Source organism: Monodelphis domestica, chromosome 2 (genome assembly GCF_027887165.1).
Source record: "Monodelphis domestica isolate mMonDom1 chromosome 2, mMonDom1.pri, whole genome shotgun sequence".
NCBI lineage: Eukaryota > Metazoa > Chordata > Mammalia > Didelphimorphia > Didelphidae > Monodelphis > Monodelphis domestica.
The window spans coordinates 207,896,395-207,919,269 of NC_077228.1; the positions used below are offsets into that span (position 1 = coordinate 207,896,395).

Consider the following 22,875-nt stretch of genomic DNA (forward strand, 5'->3'; position numbering starts at 1 on the left):
ATAGAGAGAATATGAATCATGTAAGCATGGAGGGGGTGGGGGGGGAAGATGTAAGTAATCAAAAAAACCAAAGTGAGCATGAAAGCTAAGAAAGGATCTAGTTACCTCTAACATCTTTCATGTTTCCTGGTTCCACAGGTATATTTGGGAAGCATTTGCAACTAGAGAATTCTGACTAGATCAGGGACAAAAGCTAAAACCACAGAAGAGAATGACCCATCCTTCATGAGAAAGAACTTAATTTTCTTTATTTCCTTCATTCTTTCCTTTTCTCCTTCCTCTTTGGACCCTCACGCCCCCAGGATGCAGAATGCCATTACCCGACTAAGCTATCTTCTGAAACCCGGAGGGATGATTCTCTTGCGAGATTATGGCCGTTATGACATGGCTCAGCTCCGATTCAAAACAGGTATTTTTTTACAATTAAAAAAGTTATATCTACTGGTTTTTTCTATTCTAGAGTCAGTCTTTATAGGGCAAAGGATAGCAGGGACTTTGGAATACTCTTTGTAGCCAAGAATAGAATGATATTCTCTGCCTAGGAAAAATACCTTCTTGCATAGTTATTAATAATCAAGTATCTTCATAGAAAAAAGCAACATTAGCTAAATGACCCTTTTAACATATAAATATTTTCTGCAGGAAGGTGTTTGTCTGAAAATTTTTATGTGAGAGGTGATGGTACCAGAGTTTACTTCTTTACACAAGGTATGGCATGTCTTCAATTTTGCTCTGTCATACATAAGATTCTTTTAATCTCATGGCTTAAAAAGACCTCAGATTCTCTGCAAATATTCCCCAAAAGAACACCTTACCTGTTAGAATTATGTAATGACCCAGAAACTCAAGGCAGAAGAGACCAATATGTGTGCTGACATTTTTTTCTAGTAGAATAACATTCTACTAGAGTGAAGCTTTCTGTGCTGCTAGTATTAATAAATGCCATCCTAAGCAGGTCTGTGTGCTGCTCCTACCACCATCAACTCATTTTTTCTCTCTTTTTCCTCAGACTCATCTTTTCTTGTTTTCTACTCTGTCTTCCCTTTTTTTCTTAGCTCCTTCCTCCTATTTATACACTTCTTCCCTTTTGGTCTCACCATCCATATACCTTATATCACCAGCAGGTATTGTCCATTCTTGCTTTGGGCCCTCAACATACTGGTTTTTCTTAATTTTGTGTGATCACTGGATTCCCATTGTATTGGCTAACATGCTGCCCTGTGTTCATAGGCATCTTATTTTTTTTTAAGTTATTACCTGAGCAATAATGAAGTATCTCTTTTTTCAAGGCTACAAACAATTTTTGGTTTGCATATTTCATGATCCCCAGAACTTCTCATTCTTGACCCATAGTTAATGAAGTGGTTGCAGTAATCAAATGAGATATAGACACTTAACACCATTCTAAAAAATTTTATTTCTGCTTCAGCCTTCTCTCTCAAGTCAGTTCCCTTTCCCCTAAATGTTTGATCAGTGCCCTAGACAATCAAGGTGAAGGACACAAAACAGCAGCTAGCGCCCTCCTTTGCCAGCCTCCTCCTTTTACAAAGTTTGACAGCTCCCTAACCCTAAACTGAAAGATAATGAAAAAGATGAAGGACATGCACAAGCAGCCTCTCATAGGACGTGATATAGTCAGAAACTCAGCAACTGTGTCCTCCAAATTGCCAGAAAAAAGTTTTACCTCTTCCACCTGCATCAACTTGTGTCAGTTTCCTTATCTACAAGATCTCCAAGGTCTCTTCCAGCTTTTTAGAAGTATGACTCTTCATAGAGACTCCTTCCTTGTACTTTGACCTATCAGACTCCAATGGCCTCATAAATCCTTCCCTGCTGTATTTTTCCCTACTTAAAAAAGATATGCTTTTATAGGGACAGACACTCACATAAATATAGGGGAAGCATTCAAAGCATAGTACTTCCTCAGTAAAACACCCTTAAGTTGGAATTTTAACATGTTTTCCACTGGTCTTCTGCCACAACCAGCTAAGGAAACATGGAGAATTTTCTTTAAACTTGAACCTTGGAATCTAACCCTAACTTTCCCATTCCACATGCCAGGTCCTTCATAGCACATTATAACTTTCTTTCAGCCTTTTTAGGATATAAATACTACTTTTGTTGCAGTATTGGACAGTTAAAGTGAAGACACTAATTTGTATGCTAAAGTTGCAGATTGTGCTTGGCACTACATCTAATGAATCATTTGTTCATTGCCACCTTTTTTGAAAAAACTTTTCTTATCCCCCGTTAGGATTCTCTTCCTTCTCATGTTACATTGTATTTACCTACCTGTTTAACTGATTCAACCTCAGGTAGAATGTAAGCTCTTTCTGGGCAGGGATTGTTTGTTCTCTCTGTCCTTGTATCTGTTACTTAGCACAGTGCATATAATCATTTAATAAATCTTTTCTAAATTGAATTGAAATAAGCATATCTGATTGATTTTTCTGGTTCCAACATGTCTGAAAATTGTGTCTTCAGCTTATGTTATCCCTCTTGGTCCCAGGCTTTTGGATAAGGTAGAATCCTGGGCTACAGCTAGTTTCAAATCAAAATTGTTTTCTCCACAGGTATTTGAACCAATTTTATCTCCTATATTCTACAATGCCAATGTCCTGAATTCCTCACCAATGCATACCCTCAACTTTCAAACAGTTCTACTTCAGCTCCTTCTTCTAGACCTTTTAAAAAAACTTGTTCCCCTTATCCAACTTTTCCTTTTCTCTGACCATCTTTTTCCCCTTTTGGTTGCTCTATTTTCTCTATCCACATAAAGATTTACTTTACTATAATTACAGCAGATGCACTTATATAAGTTTTGCACATTTTTAGAGTTTACTCATAGTTTTTTGTTTTTTTAAGCCCTTACCTTCCATCTTAGAATCAATACTGTGTATTGGCTCTAAGGTAGAAGAGTGGTAAAGGCTAGGCAATGGGGGTTAAGTGACTTGCCCATGATTACATAGCTAGGAAGTGTCTGAGGCCAGATTTGAACCCTGGACCTCCCCTCCCTAGGCATGGCTCTCAATCCACTGAGCCACCCAGCTACCCCTGAGTTTACTCATAGTTTTACACATTTACAGAGTTCTAATTTCAGCCAAATAAGAATAAACTTAGTGTAGTAGTCTCCAAAGTGGGGGCTGTAGATTAAAGAGTGGCAAGATGGGTAGCATCCCACCCTCTTCAGGATAACACATTGTGGGGCTTGTTTCTAAAAAGCGATATCTACACTTTTCCCCTAATACTTCCCCACTTTGGTCCCCTTGTGTGTGAGCAGCCATATTGCTCTTCCTGTCTAGCAGCCCCTTGAGGCTGGGTTAACTTAAGTTGGAGGAGTGAAGGGAGATAAGGAGAAAGGACATTGTACCCTGACTATACCCGGCATGCTTCTATTCCAAACTGCCCTCAGAGCATTAAGGACGCACTATCTTTTTAGTCACCCAGGTTCAGAACAAATTCCAACTTTTGCCTCTCTCATCCCACATATCTAATCATCATCCAAATGTTATTATTTCTGGCTCCACAAAGAACTATCAGTAAAGAGCTGGAAGGGACCTTAGAAATCATTGAATCCAATCTCCTAATATTACAGATGAGGGCTCTGAGAAACAAAAAGGCTAACTGACTTTTCTAGTCACATAGGTAGTATTTGAAATGAACTAGGACCTAGATCTTCCTGACTTACAATTCTACCACTCTCCTTTACCATTCTTCTCTCACATGTCCTATTCTCACTGTTCACATAACCTTCGCCCTAGTTTAGTCCTTACTACCTATCACCTTATCCTTTGCAGTAACCTCCTAATTGGTCTCTGCCTCTGCCTCTGCCTAATTCTCCCCTCTCTAAGCTATCATCCACCTAGCTGCCAAAATGGCTTTCTGAAAGGGTGGATCTGACCCTGTTGTTCCCCTATTATAAGGGGACTCCCTCTTGCCATTAAAATCAAGCATCATTATATCGTCTTTAGCTCATTCTTTTTAAGTTAACACTGTAGTAGTACATATGTTTAATTTGTAAATAAGCACATTATAGAGGGCACAAACCAAACTTTTGGTGACCACTGACCTAGAATGTTCATATTTGTGGAAGGAAGAGCAAGTATTTATATCATCATAAGAGTTTAGGTTAATATGAGGTATGATGTACTGAATGTTTTTCTGTTGAACAATTTTGCTAATGTTATCTTTCCTCAACCAGATGAACTAGATACACTGTTTACTACTGCTGGATTGGAAAAAGTTCAGAACATGGTGGATCATCGACTCCAAGTAAACCGAGGGAAACAATTGACAATGTATCGAGTTTGGATCCAGTGCAAATACCGCAAACCTTTTTCCCCAAACATAAGCTGAGAGGAATTCATCTTGTTAGACACTGGAATGAGTGATTCCCTGACAAGTGTTATGTTTCTGTACCTTTTTATATGAATAGAGGATCTATATGATCACAATGTTTTGTGTTATCTTCATGTGGAATATTTTAAGGAATCTAAAGATCAGATATTTTCAGTTTGAAAAATTACATTTTATCCATAATTATTATTTGAGCATTCCTTTTTTTTTCAAACCTTACCTGGCACCTTAGACTTAATACTATGTATTGATTTCAAGAAAGACAAGTGGTAAAAACTAAGTATTAGGGGTCAGCAGTCACTTGCCCAGGATCACATAGCTAGGAAGTATCTGAGGCCAGATTTAAACCTAAGCTCTCCCATCCCTACATCTAGCTCTCTATCCACTGATTCACTTTGTTGTCCTTTAAGTGTTCCTTTCCAAAGTGCTTTTGGACAGATTTTCTTCTTTTCCTGCTTTCTTGACCTGATGTCTTAATGGAAGCCTTGCTATCACTTTAACATCTGAAAAACATCTGTGGGAACCTTTTTTTTTAATATTTTTTATTAATTTAGAATATTTTTCCATGGTTACATGATTCATGTTCTTTCCCTCCCCTGCTCCCTCCCCAACTCCCAGAGCCAATGATTATATATATCATTGTTCAAAAACCCATTTCCATATCATTAATATTTGCAATAGAGTGATCATTCAAAGTCAACATCCACAATCGTATACCCATTGAACCATATGATCAATCATGTTTTCTTCTGCATTTCTACTCTGTGGGAATCTTGAAATGTATAAACTCTAAGGAGTTAATTTGCAACAAATATTCAACTTGGCCTTAAACACCATATCATTGTACTGTGTATTAGAGTTAAGATACTGAACCAATTTTGGGGTCATTAGGGTTTTTTTTGTTTGTTTGTTTTTTGTTTTTGAAGAAAAATGAACAAATGAATCTATCAGAGTGCAAGCATAGAACATCTTTGTAGCATCTTCTTGATCTTACAATTCAAGTTTTGTTGATAATTTAGTCTGGAAAGTAAGAAAAGTCAGTCCTATCTTAAAATTTGTTGATGAAAAAAGTTTATAGTTTTTCATCACTTTAGATTTTATACCACAGTTATGAATGTTGGAGCTTAGTGCAGTGGAATACCTTTATACTTGTTACTATTATCATAAGCCTGATTTCAAATTGAATCCTTAATTAGCCTTGTGGCTATAGATGAGTTACTTAACCCTTCTGAGTCCATTATATCACCTCTCCAATGAGACAGTGCTACCGGAGATCCAGACATAAATTTCCTTTGGGTTCTTGTATCTTAGAGCACCAGTCCACTTTGGGGACTATATATAGGATAATTTTGAGCATTTCCTTAAATTTCTAAGGATCTACTAGAAAGATTTTGCATCTAGGATTCTCATTCCTGGATAACTTGGTTTTACCTTCTGCAAAAGTCTTCAAATTTCTTTTTAAAAATATTTTGATGACTTCAGCATAATTGGTTTCCTTCATAATTCTGTTACTTCTATTTTTATGCATTTTAAAATAGTATTCTGAGAAAGTCCATCAGGTTCACCAGACTGCCATGAGTCCAAGGTTAAGAACCCCTGTGCTGGAGAAGTTATTTCTCTTTTATATCGTAATTGAGTAGTCATTTACCAAATGTCCCCTTTACAACTCAATTCAGTTACTTTTGAGAACATTTTGGAGGCAGCTATGGGGCTCAATGGATAGGGTTCCAGGCCTAGAGTCAGGAGGACCTGGACCTCAGACACTTCCTAACTATGTAATCCTGAGCAAATCTCAGTTGCCTAGTCCTTGCTGCTCTTCCGTCTACAGTTTTAAAGAGATAAAAAAGAGTTAACATTTGTTTGAATACTTGAGAACTATAATTTGTAATCTTTTATTCAAGATTGGTTCAACTAGTTTGTCTCATTATGAATGATTTGAATTTTGCATTATGGATTTCTACAGCTATAAAATTCTGGTGTTTTAACATTTCATCAAGATCACATGATATCTTACAAATTGTGTTTTATTCTTTTGAAGCAGACCTAGCTAATTCATGTTGTTAGTTGAATACAAACAGGTTGTCTGAGATCTTTATAGACTGCTGGTCTACAGAAGATGCTTTCCCTTCTCTTAGATACCCAAAGTAATCAGGTTCCCAAGTGCTCACTCCCATTCTAGAAACTCTACACCTTTTTATGAACCTTTCTGAGTTTGTTTTCCTTTTAAGTTAACTTGCTCTGGTGAAGGGTGAGTTAGGAGATTGATTTGCCTCCCCCTAATGTATTGTCAGGAATACTCTGGTGAAATTTCAGGTGCTCTATGGAATAGGGATTTAGAGGAAATTTATGTCTGGACCTCTAGTATGGTGTGCCTACTTCATTGGGTATTGAGGAACAAATGAGATGATATGTACATTGTATTTGCAAGCCTCAAAACAGTGCTATATTACTGTCACATTACATTTTAATCAACCAACAAACATTTATTAATGCATTTTTTTTGATGGGCCCTGTGCTGAACTTTGAGAAGGCAAAAAACAGTCCCTTATTCAAGGAACTCACATTCTAATAGAGGAGACAACATATATATAAGTAGATCATTCATCAGAATAGGTAAAAGATAGTTTTAATTTTAGCAGGTTGGGGGAACCAGAGAAAAGTCTCTTACATCAAGTGACATTTGTGCAGTTTGAAGAGATAAGGATGAGTAGGGAGAATATTCCAGATTTAGAGAACAAACAGTACAAAGGCAGAGACACCAGAACAAGTAAACCAGTATGTCTAAGTCACCAAATATGGAGGAGTAAAATAAGACTAGAAATAGGAAGGAGTCGGGTTGTGAAGAGCTTTAAATACCAGCAAAGAATTTTATTTTTTAAGGATGGGGGAGGAAGGGTGTTTGTAAGTGTCAGGCCAGCAACCAGTATCTAGAAAGAAATTAAGAGGGTAAATGATGTTGGGGCAATCTGGAGAAGATGAAATCAAAGGTGCCACTCCATCAAGATGAGTAAGAGATAGTGGGACACATGTCAAAGATTTGTGAGATGAGAGGAAAAAAAGAGAACTCCCTGCCTCTATTTTAGAGAGTGAGGCTAGCTCCTCAGCTGTGAGAGTCTGGGAAGAGAGTCCTATGAAAAACCTAAAGAAGAGAAGAGAAATCAATCTTTTTGAACAGCTGCTTTTAGTTAGGAGAATCGGTAAGGGAGTAGGAATAGTACTTTGCTGTAATGAGGATCCAGTTGAGGTTACATAAGAAATCTGTGATGGACCCAATCTTTATGGTTTTTAAACTCCAGTTCCCATTTTCAGTATGTAAATAGTAGTGAATGAGGCAGAAGGTGGAACCCAAGCATGGGATTTGACTGGACAATATGAGACAAAGAGAAAAAAGATCTAAGATTAAATAGTGGTGTAGAGGAAACAGTGAGTTAGCTCAGTGGTTTGAGAGCCAGGCCTGGTGATGGGAAGTCCTAGGTTCAAATGTGATCTCAGATACTTCCTAACTATGTGATCCTAGGCCAATCAACCCCTATCGTCTACTCCTTACCACTCTTCCATCTTGGAACTAATACTTAGTATTGATTATAAAACAGAAGGAAAGAGGTTTTTTTGTGTGTGTTTTTCTTTTAATAAAAGAGATAATGACAAATTAGCTCACCAAAAGGGTCAAGACAAGGATGAGAGGAGATTAGTCTGTGGGTGCTGATGGTCTGGGAAACAACTGAGCAATAGGAGAATTGGATATTATGGACCAGGACCAAGCACAGAGGACTGAGAAGGTATAGAGAAAGATGGAATAAAAAAGACAATTTAATCATATTAAAGAATGAACATGGGGGCAGCTAGGTGGCTTAGTAGATAGAGAGCTAGACCTGGAGACAAGTGATTTAGGGTTCAATGATATGCTCAGACACTTCTTTACCTGTATAGTCCTGGACAAATCACTGATACACCCTTTGTCAACCCTTACTGCTTTTCTGATTCTAAGATGGAAAATACGGGGATTTTCATGGAAGTTATAAATGTGACTTCAAGATTCCAAGTCACCAGATCAAGGGTTTAACTTCTGCGTGTAGCTGAAGTGTAGTAGAGAAGTAGGTTCTGGAAATTGAGTAGATTGAGGACCAATGAAGTTGGGGTGTATGAGGAAACATTAATAGATGTATTGAAGACCCCTAATATGAAAGCAAGAAGGAGGGAGGGAGACTGAGCCAGTCACAGTACTATCACACTCTCTCTATTTCTAATGTAAGTAGATGGTTTACTCTAATTTTCATAAAATAACTTAATTTTGCACTCATATTTCCTTACCCCAGGACATGTTTATTGAGTTTGGGTTTTTTTAGATCTATACCACTCTTGGCTAGACCTGCAAATTTTCATGTTACTGTGAAATCTCAATAATGTACATGTTTCCCCATCACAATTAAAATTTTCTTTGCCAAAGGAAGAATTTACATGAGTAGTAAGGATGTATTAAGGACCTGAGCCTGAAGATCCATTAATATTTGTATGTGCTTGCAAACTTTAGCATAAATGGAAAATAAGATTATGTTAAAGCAGAGAGAGGCCTTGAACACCATTTTGTCCAAATTCCATAATTTCCAAAGTGAGCAAAAGTGACTAAAACCCATCTGGGTGATAAGTCCAGATTCAAACTCAAGTCTTCTGACCCCGAATCCTTTGTTTTTACAATACTTCATTAATTCAGCATTGCTGTTTGAAAAAGATCCAAAAATGGAAAATTTTTTCTATAACAAAAAAATGGCCTGCATATGGAGATTTTACACTCACCTTCCAGAGAAACAAGTTGTTCTTTCAGCTCAAAATTAGGGAAAGCTATAATTGCTAGAAAACATTTATCATTTTTTCTGTTCGAGTGGATATGGGGATGTCATGTACCTTAGCCTTGTCCCTGAATGGTCTGATGAAATAAGTAACACACCTAAACAAATTCAATGTAATCTGGGCTATTTTGTTTTATTAAATCTGGCTATTACTCCTATGATAGAGACTAGTCCCTCCCTGCCTTCTCAAACATAGAATCAGATTTTGACCTAAAATAGACCTTAGAGGTAATATAGTCAAACCTACATTTTTTTTAACCTTTACTTTCTGCCTTAATGACAATTCTAAGACTGAAAGACAAGTGGCTTGCTCAGGGTCACACAGCTAGGAAGTGTCTGAGATCAGATTTGAACCTAGGTCTTTGAAGCTCTAGGCCAGACTATCCACTGTGCCACCTGCCCCGAAACCTACTCTTTATGAACAAGGTCCAAGGAACTGGAATAATTTCACTGACTGCTGATCTTGGATTTGAACTCAGGTCCTCAGGCTGAATATATTGCTTCCCTTTGTTTTTTATAATCAGAATTTTGAATTTTTATGATATATTTTTATTTATTTCCTCATATCCCATCCTCCTGTGTCATCCCCTCTAAAAAGTAAAACCAGTTCAGCAAAAACCAAACCTATCAACCCCTCTCAACTTTAAGAACATAGACTCCCACCTATGCAAATCTCTTTGGTCATTGTAACTTGACAGCGTTTGGTTTCAGATATGTTCTTCCAAACCTTAGATTATTCGTATACAGCTGTTATACATTTGACCTTTTGATTTTAATGGTCTTTGACTAAGGATTCACTGGTCTTGATCCAAATGTCATCTCAGGATTTGTCATTGATTATAGAAGCTGACATCTTTGTATAGAAGCTTTAATTCCAACAAATTTGTTATATTTTTGAACTTCATAATGAACTGAAAATATAGATTCAAGGAGGTTTTAGGTCATTTTGTGAGCATAAATATCCATTCTGAGAATAGCACACTCGAGAGCAACTACTATCTTATAAACCCTTTCTACCATTGTCAAGTACTATTATACTATTGTTTCTTTGGATTCTTAATAAAAAAAAAAAGAAGCAACACCCTGGTGGTAGGGTGCAAATGCTAATTCCTTCTCTAAAACAGGTTTTGTACTTAAAATGTAGGAGCCATTTAACTTCTGAAAGTCACATACATCATCCTGACTAGTATCTGGCTGAGAAGATGCTTTCCATGATGAGTACTGAGGAGGAGGTCAATTTCTTTGCAGTGGAAGAGAAGTAAAACCTGTCATTGAAGCCTGCAGATGTCGAGATGTTAAATGCAAAAGAATGCTTACAAGAGGATCCATGGTTCCTTCTGACTCATGATGTATCTAAGTAATTTCATTGGTCTTCACTGAGAACCTCTGCCTATATCAATGTTGTCAGAGCTAATGCATCTATTTGCATAAATGTTCTCTGTTCCTCTACAATTAAATACATCCTATTCTAGGCTTTTTATGTAAGGTTATAGCTTTGTAAATGTCACAGGAAATTTTTTTAAAAGCTCATACTGATTCTCATCTTGCTCCCACATAATTCATTTGCTTTTTTGAAGATGATTTTACTCTTGGCATTTTTTAGACTGTAGCTAAAAAGACCAACTTGGGACAGATAATCTTTGTCACATATATATGGTCAAAAGCCTTTTCTTTCATTTGTGGCCACAGTGCCCTTTCACAAAATATAGCAGCCCCAATGAATTGTTCATGCATGGTTAATTAAGTTTGCATGTTTAACATAGATCCCTTTTCACAGATTTGGTGAGGATTTAACACAGTTTGAGAGTTCACATTTAATTGGTGTGTTACAGCTTCATCTGTGCATATTCTGCCTTATCATTTGGAAGAGTATTATTGGGATTAATTGAATGATTCAGCTTTTGAACCTAATCCATACAAGAGCAGTATGGAAGGGGTTGAAATCTAGCCTTTCATTAAAGATTTGTGAAAAGGTACAGCCTGGACTCGGGAACAAACCTGGTGCCATCTATGCTACTACTACTACTACTACTAATTATTATTATCACAGCTGGCATTTATATATCAACTTATGGTTTATAAAACATGTTATATATGTTCTCTTGTATGATCTGGAACTAGGAGCCTTTCTAAAGTAAGGTGCTAAATTTCTATTCCTTCCCAATCAACTTTGAATTAAAATACATATTCTCCAAGAAAGAGTTATACATTTAGTTTTTAATATCTCTTATTAACCCTTACCTTCCATCTTTTTTTAAAATTTTATTTGGTCAATTTCAAACATTATTCCTTGGTTAAAAAATCATATTCTTTCCCTCTTTCCCCTCCCCCCACCCTTCCCGTGGCTGATGTACAATTCCACTGGGTATTACATGTGTCCTTGATCAGAACCCATTTCCATGTTGTTGGTGTTTGCACTAGGATGTTCATTTAGAGTCTCCATCCCCAGCCATACCCCTTCCACCCATGTAATCAAGCAGTTGTTTTTCTTCTGTGTTTCCACTCCTACAGGTTTTCCTCTGCTTGTGGATAGTGTTCTTTCTCATAGATCCCTCCGGGATGTTCAGGAACACTGCATTGCCACTAATAGAAAAGTCCATTACATTCGATTGTACCACAGTGTATCAGTCTCTGTGTACAATGTTCTCCTGGTTCTGCTCCTCTCACTCTATATCAATTCCTGGAGGTTATTCCAGTTCCTCCACTTTATTATTCCTTTGAGCACAATAGTATTCCATCACCAACATATACCATAATGTGTTCAGCCATTCCCCAATTGAAGGGCATCCCCTCATTTTCCAATTTTTTGCCACCACAAAGCGCAGCTATGAATATTCTTGTACATGTATTTTTCCTTATTATCTCTTGGGGTACAAACCCAGCAGTGCTATGGCTGGATCAAAGGGCAGACAGTCTTTTATCGCCCTTTGGCCATAGTTCCAAATTGCCCTCCAGAATGGTTGGATCAATTCACAACTCCACCAGCAATGAATTAATGTCCCGACTTTTTTACTTTCCATAGCTGTCATGTTAGCCAATCTGCTAGGTGTGAGGTGATACCTCAGAGTTGTTTTGATTTGCATCTCACTGATTATAAGAGATTTAGAACACTTTTTCATGTGCTTATTAAGAGTTTTGATTTCTTTGTCTGAAAACTGCCTATTCATGTATCAATTGGAGAATGGCTTGATTTTTTTGTACAATTGATTTAGCTCTTTGTAAATTTGTGTAATTAGACCTTAGTGGAGGTTTTTGTTATGAAGATTGTTTCCCAATTTATTACTTCCCTTCTGATTTTGGTTACATTGGTTTTGTTTGTACAAAAACTTTTTAATTTGATGTAGTCAAAATTATTTATTTTACATTTTATGACTCTTAAGTCTTGCTTAGTTTTAAAATCTTTCCTTTTCCAAAGATCTGACATGTATACTATTCTATGTTCACCTAATTTACTTATAGTTTCCTTCTTTATATTCAGAGTTTATATTATATTATATATATTTATATAGTTATATATAATATATATATATTATATAGTTATATTCAGTGTCACGGAGTTGTCATCTTTTCATTTTCTCATATGACAGGTATCTGAACTGACACTTGGCAGCTAGGTGACAAAATGGATAAAGCTATGAACTTAGAATCTAGAAGACATTCAAATCTGGACTAAGACATTTAACAATGGTGGTGACTGGACAAGCCATTTAACATTAAACTCTGCCAGCTTCTCCTTCCTCTTCAGTAAAATGGGAGTAATAGTGTCCATCTCCCAGAGTTGTGAGGATAAGAACAATAATATTTTCTAAGGCTTTGCGAACTTTAAAGCACTGTATAGATGTTACCTATTATTACTATTTGTAATATATGCTCAGGCATTCATTAAGAGAATTTTCCAGTTTCCAAGTTATCCCCCTGGGGTGTGGGAGAAAATAAGATCCTCTTAGGGGAAGATGAAGCAATGACCCAAATCATTGGATGTGTTCCTTTTCAGCTCCCACATAAATATATCCACTTTTCAATGAAAACAAAGTTCAAAACAAAGTCTACAAAAACAAAACTCAAAGCAAATTTTCTCCAGCTACTGATGGGGAGGGGGAATATGGAGCAAGAAATGACATCTGGCCATGGACACAGGCATGGTTGTGTTACTGCCCCTTGTGTTCTAAGTAGCTCTGCAAGGAGTACCAGGCGCTTTTCTCCTGTTTTTGACACTATTTCAACAATAAAGGACTGGAACCCTCTGCCAGAGGGAGCATATTGGTATACTCTGGTACTAATTGGTTGCTCTCATCACCCCTACTCTCTGGAGATTGGGACTGGAAACAAGTTAAGACACAAAGGGACTTTCGGAGGATTTTTCTTAAGCCTCCCATCTTCCCAACTCAGAGTAAATGAGGTTCATAGGATCTAACAGGGATGCCAGATGTGAAGAGTCCTGCTTGATTCTAGTATGAGGATAGATTATCAGCTCCATGCCTTTTCCCTCCCTTAGGCATCTAGCTGAAACTGAAGTTGTTTTTCGATTGAGGAAGCCTCTTACCATCTTCAAGTTTCTCCCTTCACCCTTGGAAGGCAACCTGTTGCAGCAGAAAGATGGGAATCGAAATTAGGGAGAACATTTTTATATCAATTTGAAATCTGGGAACCCCAAGTTTTGCTCCTGTCCCTTGGGAAAATGCCTTAAGGGAAGTCCCAGACTGACTTTGTTTCAGAGTGAACTATAGACTTTAAAATACTTAATGATCCCATTTTAGGTGGGATTAGTAGATATAATCTAATGTTAAGTACCCTTTTTGACCTAAAAGTTTCCCTCATTGTATCATAGATCCATTCCCAAGAAGACCAACACCTGTGCAGGAACCATACTTTTTGTATCCATCTGGCTATAGTCTCTTTCCCAATATAATTTGTGAAGTGTCTTTGTATGTTTCCTATACCTAGTTCCCCAAAAGGTATATAGGATCCCCAAGTTCTATTATTCTTTAGAGAATCATGTAGTATGGTTGATCCTCTCCGAAATATTGTCCCAAGAGTCCCAGGGTTTCAACTCTGTGTAGTATTTGGTGTTAGGCTTTCTGTAGCGGCCAATTATTATGAACTTATCCCTTTCCTGATTAAAGATTTGGTTTTGCTGACTACTTTAGTGGTTTTGTATTTTTCCAGGTTGACATTTACTCGGCAGATCTATGGGTAAGGGAAGAATTTATGATCAAATGAGAGAATCACAGGATTTAAAATGGATAATTTGGGGGGCAGCTTGGTGTATTGAAAGCCAAACCTAGGGAACCCAGGTTCAAATATGGCCTCAGACACTTCTAGCTGTGTGATGCTGAGCACATCATGCCTAGACCTTACCACTCTTCTGCCTTAGAACCAATATATAGAAATGATTCTAAGAAGGAAGGTAAGGGTTTTTTAAATAATGAATTGATAATTTTTATTACATTAAAAAGTTTTTACACAAAGACAACTGATGAAGCCAAAATTAGAAGGGAAGTAGGAAGCTAGGGGGAAAAATTTATGACACATTTCTTTGGTAAAGGCCTGATTTCTCAAATATTTGGAGAACTGAACCAAATTTATGAGAATATGAGTCATTTCCCAAATAAAAAATAGTCAAAGGATACAAACAGGCAATTTTCAACTAGATTTATTTTTACTTTGGCTTTGTCAGATATCATGATTGCAACTCCTGCCTTCTTTTTATCAGTTGATGCCCAATAGATTTGGCTCCATCCTCTTTCACCCTATGCATATCTACCTTCCTCATGTGTGTTTCTTGTAGACAGCATATGGTAGGGTTTTGGATTCTAATCCACTCTGCTATTTGCTTGCATTTTATGGATGAGTTCATTCCATTCACATTCAGAGTTATGATTACTAGCTGTGTATTTCCCAGCATTTTGATTTCTACTCCTGGTCCTGCCTTTTCTTCTTTCACTATTTCCTTCTACACAAATGTTTGTTTTTAATCAGTCCCCCTAATTTCCACCCTTATTTTACTTCCCTTTCTACCCCTTCCCTTCTTATTCCCCCCTTATTTTCCCTGCAGTCTTTCTAAAACTCCCCCACCACCCTCTCCCTCCCTTGTACTTCTTCCCTCCCCACCAGTCCATTTGTTACCCTTCTACTCCCCTACAAGGCACAAATCTATTCTCTGCCCCAATGGATTGGATTGTTCTTCCCTCTTTGGGTCAATTTCAATGCATGTAAGAGTTGAGTATTTCCTATCTCCACCCTCTTTACCCTTCCAGTGTATTGATGATCTCCCCCCTTCCACCATGAGTTTCTTTGTGACATATAAATTTACCCCCATTTGTTTCTTTTCCCATTTCTTTAAGTATTGACCTCTTTTTTTAGCTCTAGTTATGTACATATATATACATGTATATGTATTTATGCATGCATGTATCTATATACCTATTTATGCCTTCTCTTTTCATCCTATACAATTTGTCACTGTTCCCTCCAAGTTACCCCCAGGTGATAATAACAATTTTTAAGAGTTACCAATGACCTCTTTTCTTATAGGAATACATATCATTTTAACTTATTGAGTCTCTTTAAAAAAGTTGTTGTTTTTTTGTTTTGTTTTTCTTTTTTCCCTGTTTTTTTAATTACCTTTTTATGATTCTCTTGAGTTCTGTGTTTGGGCATCAAATTTTCTGTTCAGGTCTGGTCTTTTCTTTACAAATTCTTGGAATTCTTCTATTTTATTGAATGACCATACTTTCTCCTGTAAGAATATAGTAAGTTTTGTTGGGTAGCTGATTCTTGGTTGTAGACCTAGTTCACTTGTTTTCCGGAATATCATATGCCATGCCTTTCGGTCCTTCAGTGTGGATGCAGCCAGATCCTGCGTTATCCTCACTGTGGTTCCATAGTATCTGAATGACTTCTTGGCAGCTTGTAATATCTTTCCTTTGGTCTGATAGTTCTTGAATTTGGCTATAACATTCCTGGGTGTTGTCAGTTGGGGATTAAGTACAGGAGGTGATCTGTGGATTCTTTCAATCTCCACTTTTCCCTGTTGTTCTAGAATATCGGGGCAGTTTTCTTGGATAATTTCCTATAGTATTATGTCCAGGCTTTTTCTTTTGTCATGATCTTCTAGCAGACCAACGATTCTTAAATTGTCTCTCCTTGAACAATTTTCTAAATCCTCTGTTTTGTGAATGTGATGCTTCAAATTTTCCTCAATTTTTTTCATACTTTTAGTTTTGTTTTATAGTATCCTGCTGCTTTGTGAGGTCACTAAATTCTAGTTGTTGTATTCTGGTTCTTAAAGACTGGATTTCATCCCTGGCTTTTTGGTTATCCTCCTTCTGGTCTGATTTACTTTGGAGGTCATCTTTCATTCTCTTTACCTCATCTCTCATCTCCTTTGCCTCATATTTCATATTCTTTGCCTCATCTTTCATCTCCTTTGCCTCATTTTCAAGCTGGTTGATTTTGGCTTTCAAGACACTATTTTCTGTTTCCTGATGACTTATCTTGGTTTTTAAATTCTTTTCTCAATTGTCTTCAGCCTCTCTTAATTGTGTTTTTAATTGCATTTTGAGTTCTTCCAAAGCCTGTATCCAATTCACTGGGATTTCTGCTTTATGGTTTGGTGATCCCTCCTCCTCTGTTCCATTTTCTCTTTGTTTGTACAGAAGCTGTCAATTATAATGTCTTTCTTCTTTTTCTGTTGTTTGCTCATATTTACCCCTTCTTTGCTCCTCATATTTGTCTGTGCTCTTGCTGCCTCTCATTTTTTTGGTTTTGGAGCTTTCTGTCAGTGTCCCCTCTTGGAGCTTTGTCAAATCTCTCAGTGCAGTCTGTGGGGGAGGGGTGTTGGAGTTTGAGCTTCCCTGTCCTCTGGAAACTTTTGATTAGATTAAGTTCAGCAGGGTTGGGCTGGATGTGCTCTGAGGCCAAAACCTCCTGGAAGTCTAGAACAATGTGGAGGGTCTCCATCACTTTGACCAGGCTGCCCGCTCTGTGCTCCCTCTCCAGCTCCTTCCCCGCCTCCTATGTTCGATGCTCTGAGCCTGGCACAGCCCTGCCCACAAGGTACCCCTTCCAGACCAGTGCCTTTGCCCGCCCAGAGGTTCCCACTGCCACTGGAGGCTTAGCACTCTAGGTGTGTGTGGGGGGAAAGGGTCCTGGGATATTCCTTCTGTCTTCTCCTTAAACCAGAGTGTTCTCAGATTCCAGATTTGGGGGGGAGTACCTTTTGAATTGAGTCCAGCAGGAGGGTTCCTTGGCTCTGTCTTGTTGTTAGGTTTGATTTTTAGTCCCCTAGGAGCATTCAGTTTTTGATCGGTAAGGAAGGGTTTTCAGAGGTGTGAACTTTTGCTGCTTCTATGCTGCCATCTTGACTCCGCCTCCCCAAACAGGCAATTTTCAGAAGAAGAAATCAAAGGTATCTATAGTCATATGGAAAAAATGTTCTAAATAACTATTTATTAGAGACTTTCAAATTAAAACAATTATGAGGTACCACCTCATCCCTATCTGATTGGTTAATATGACAAAAATGGAAAATTACAAGTATTGGAAAGAGTGTGAAAAAATTGAGATATGGATGCACTGTTACTAAAGTTGTGAACTGATCCAACCATTCTGGAGAGTAATTTGGAATTATGCCCAAAGGGCCATAAAGTTGTGCATACTAGATCTGAATCCCAAAGAGATTTAAGAAAAAGGAAAAGGACTGATATGTACAAAAAATATTTATGGTACCTTTTTTGTGGCAGAAAAGAATTGAAAATCAAGGGGTTGCCCATCAGTTGGAGAATGGCTGAATAAATTGTAGTATAGATTGTGATGGAATACTAATATAAGTTAAGATGAGAAAGATACCTTCAGAAAAACCTGGACTTACATGAACTGATGGAAAGCAAAGTGAGCAGAACCAGGAAAATATTGTACATTGTATACAATTACATACATTGTATAGTAGCAATACCATTTGAGGATCAGTTGTGGATGATTTAGACTCGGTATTGATGAAAAATGCTGTCCATATCCCATCAAAGAACTAATGGAATCAGAATGCAGATTAAAGCATACTTTTTAAAATTTATTTTTCTTGAGTTTTTTGTCTTGTTTTTTGGACATGACTAATATGGAAATATGTTTTGCATAACTCTTACATGTATAATCTTTTTCCAAATTACTTGCCTCCTCAAAGAGGGGGAAGGGATAGGAAGAAGAGAATATGGGACTCAAAACAATTTTTTAATGTTAAAAGCTATTTTTATATGTAATTGGAAAACATATATACATATATATAAAATTTTAGAAAAGAAATGGCAGGGTGGTTTCAGAAAAACCTGGAAAGGCTTATATGAACTGATGCAAAGTGAAGTGATCAGAGCCAAGAGAATGTTGTATGCAGTAACCGCAAATTTTATGATGATCCACTGTGAATGATTTAGTTTTTTTATCAATATAATGATCCAAGATAATTCCAAAGGACTCCTAATAAAAAGTGCTGTCCTCCTCCAGAAAAAGAATTGATGGAGTCTGATTACAGATCAAAGCATAATTTTTCACTTTGTTTATTTTATTTTATTTTTTGCTACAAGACTAATATGGAAGTACATTTTACATGATTTCACATATATCATTGATTTTTTGATTTCACAGTGGGTAGGAAAGGGTTGAAAAGGAGAGAGAGAATTCAGAACTCTAATTTTTTTTAAATGAATGTTAAAATTAAATAAATAAAAATAATTTTAAAAGAAAGATTGAAATTAAAGTCAAAAGATCTCTTCAAACTTCTTCAGAGGAAGGACTGTTTCATTCTTTGTATTTGTACCTCCAATCGACCAAAGCGCCCTTGACCAGATCCCCCAAAACCACACCATTGAACAACTTGACTTCCCTCCTTCAATAGAGGAAGTCCAAAAAGCCATTAAACAAATGAGTGCAGTCAAGGCACCTGGTAAAGACGGGATCCCAACCGAGGTGTACAAGGCCTTAAATGGAAAGGCGCTCCAGGCATTCTACATAGTGCTGACCAGCATATGGGAAGAGGAAGACATGCCCCCAGAATTCAGAGATGCCTCCATTGTAGCCCTATACAAGAACAAAGGCTCACAAGCAGCCTGTGACAACTACAGAGGCATCTCATTACTCTCCACTGCTGGAAAGATCCTTTCCTTATATCACCAAGAGGTGATATAAAATGGCCTCTGTAGTCCTATGGTCTTATGATACTGAATTTCCAAAAGTGATTGTTATTTATCTTATAAATTAAGATATAAATTGTAATAAGTTCTCAACTTTATTTAAGATATGAACTAAGGAAATTATTCACACAAATTATTTTGTTAAAAGAGTCTGTGATCATTTTTGTTAATGGGGAGAGTAGAGAATTGTTGCATACATTTTGATTTTTTTAAGCATGGATTTTTAAATAATGTAACAATATAATATGTAACAATAATATGATACCTATTATTTTTACAAATATGTAATAAATTATAATAGATATAATTATCCAAGGGAAACAAATTCTCACACTAGCTTGTCTCATTCTTTTTTTCCCCCTTCCATCTCTCCTACGCAAGTAATATTATATAGGTTATACATATAGTATCATATCATGCATATTAGTTTATCATTAGGACACAAGAGAAATATTACTTACACTAGAAAAAAATTCATGGAAGAAATACAGCAAAGAACGATATGATTCAATCTACATTCAGACTCTGCCTTTTCCTTCTTTAGTAGTGGATATACTTTTTGTCATGAGAGCCTTGGAGTTGTCCTGGATTCTTTCCTGGTTGAAAATAGTTAAGTCATTCACAATTAATCATGATACATTATCGTTATTATTGTATACAATGTTCTGGTTCTGCTCTACTTTACATCACTTCATATAAATCTTGAATATAGTCTCTTTGTCATTTCTTATGGCACTGGAGTATTCCATTACAATCATATACCACAAATTGTTCAAACATTCTCCAATTGATGGACATTCCTTCAGTTTCCAGTTCTTTGACACCACAAAAAGAGCTGCTATAAATATATTAGGACATATAGTTTATTTTCCTTTTTCCTTCATCATCTTAGGAAATAAACTTAATAGTGGTTATTACTGGGCCAAAGGCTATACATAGCTTTATAACTCTTTGCTTTCCAAAGTGGTTGGATCAGTTCAGTTATACCAACAATGTATGAGTAACCCTATTTTTCCACATTCCCTCCAACATTTGTCATTTTGCCCTTTTATCATTTTAGCCAATCTGATAAGTATGAGATGATACCTTAGAGTTGTTTTGATTTGCATTTCTCTAATCAATAATGATTTTGAGCAATTTTTCATATTGTTATGTATAGCTTTGATTTCTTCATCTAAAAACTATCTGTTCATATCTTTTGATCATGTATCAATTGGGGAATAGGTAACATTCAAATATTTGACAAACTTCTCTATATTTTAGATATTAGACACCTATCCAAGAAACTGTCTACAAAAAAATTTTCCCAATCAATTGCTTTCTTTCTAATCTTGGCTATATTGGTTTTATTTGTGCAAAAACTCTTCAATTTAAAGTATTAAAAATTATCTATTTTACATTTCCCAATGGTATCTTATTCACTCATAAATTCTCCTTTCCATAAATCTTAGAGGTAATATGTTCCTTGTCCTTCTAATTTGTTTATAATATTTCCCTTTATACCTAGGTCATTTTTCCATTTTGATCCTATCTTGGTTAAAGGTGCAGAACATTGGACCATATCTAGTTTTTGCCAAACTTTTTCCAGTTTTCACAACAATTTTTGCCAAATGTTGAATTCTTATTCCAAAAATTTAGAATTTTATCTTTGACAAATCCAAGGTTACTATCATCTTTTATGGCTGTTTGTTTTATTTCTATACATACATTTTGAAAACTACTGATTTAAAATGTTTAAAAGATACCTGAAAAAAAGCAAAGTGTATAAGAGGCTTATAAGCTAAGGATTAGAGACATAGGGAAGCTTTGGATCATCCCTGAGTATGGAAGAGACAGAGTCTGAGACCATTGGAGCTTTGATAGTTTTATACAAACTCACTTTAAGTGGAAGGAAAGAGATCTGTCCCTACAATCACTGTTTCATATCTGTCCTGGCCTCAGTTCTAGTCTTCTGATGATGATGATACACTAAAATTCTTAGTACTGACCATTACACTGGACTGCTTTCAGGCTGTTTTACTTCTTTTAAATAAAGAACTTTGTTGTACCCATTGTGAGGGATAAGAAAGAACTTCATCTTCTGATTATGAGTATATTTTATCTGTACTAGGAGCAGCTATGTAGCACAGTGCTTAGAGCACCAGGCTTCGAGTCAGGAAGACCTGAATTAAAATCTCAAACACTTTCTAGTTACATGACCCTGGTCAAGTCACTTAATTCTGTTCGCTGCTGCTCTTCTGAATTAGAATTGATACTAAGTGGGGCAGCTGGATAGCTCGGTGGATTGAGAACCAGACCTAGAGACAGGAGGTCCTAGGTTCAAATCTGGCCTCATATACTTCCCAGCTGGGTGACCCTGGGCAAGTCACTTGACCCCCATTGCCTAGCCCTTTCCCCTCTTCAGAAGGTAAAGATTAAAAAAAAAAAAAGAAGAATTGATACTAACACAGAATGTAAGGATCAAAAAAAAAAAAAGACTGCACTATAACCCCACAAAAATCAAATATTATTCCCACCCTGTAAATCACCTGTTCCATATCCTTTGACTATTTATCAAATGAGGAATAGCATATTATTTTTAAAGCCTTTATCTTATGCTTTAATATCAATTTGAAGACAGAAGAGTGGGAAGTATTAGGCAGTAGAGGTTAAGTGACTTGCCCAGGGTCACAAAGCTAGGAAGAGTCTGAGACCACATTTGAATCCATGTCCTTCTGACTCCAGGTCTGGTGCTCTATCCACTGTGGTACCTAGCTACCTCTCTTCATATTATTTTAAATTTGACTCAATTCTTTATATATTTGAGAAAGGAGTCTTTTATCAGAGAAACTTGCTACAAGTTTTTTTACCCTAGTCCTTTTTCTATTTTGGCTGTATCAGTTTTCTTTGCACAAAATCTTTTTAATTTAATATAATCAAAATGATCCTTTTAACATCCCATTATGCTCTCTATCTCTTGTTTAGTCAGAATTTCTTCTCTTATCCATAAATATGACAGGTAAAATATTCTGTGTTCTCCTAATTTACTTATGCTATCATCCTTTACGTATAAGTCATATACTCATTTTGACTTCATCTTAGTATGTGGTGTGAGATATTGGTCTATACTTAATTTCTGCCAAACTGTTCTCCAGTTTTATCAGTCATTTTTGTCAAATAGTTGGAGTTCTTGTCCCAAAATCTTGGTTCTTTAGGTTTGTCAAACACTAAATTGCTATGGTAATTTACTATAGTACCTAATCTAGTCTATTGAGCCACCATTCTGTTTCTTAGCTAGTACCATATTGTTTTGATGATTCCTGATTTTAATACAGTTTGAAGCAGAAGAAAAACATATGACATCACTTGTTTATATGGGTACATGATTTGGGGTTTGGGTTTTAAAAGATTACTTTATTATAAGAATGAATAATATGTAAATAGGTATCAAGTGATAAACTTGTATAACCCAGTGGAATTGCTTGTCAACTCTGGGAGGGGGTAAGGAA

General features: G+C 36.5%; 1 protein-coding gene across 2 annotated transcripts in view; it reads left to right on the top strand.

Annotated features, from left to right (window-relative positions):
- The window catches only part of METTL2A (methyltransferase 2A, tRNA N3-cytidine), a 31,695-nt gene extending 21,413 nt beyond the window's left edge, over positions 1-10,282 (top strand). Inside the window, exons 7-9 of one of the 2 annotated variants that reach the window (XM_001376371.5) lie at positions 303-409; positions 643-708; positions 4,202-10,282. In XM_001376371.5, coding sequence (XP_001376408.2) covers positions 303-409; positions 643-708; positions 4,202-4,356 — 328 coding nt within the window. In that variant the 3' untranslated portion in view covers positions 4,357-10,282. The remainder of the gene's footprint in view (positions 1-302; positions 410-642; positions 709-4,201) is intronic. The other variant, XM_016430605.2, reaches the window with a different exon arrangement.
- Positions 10,283-22,875: the final 12,593 nt, after the last annotated feature.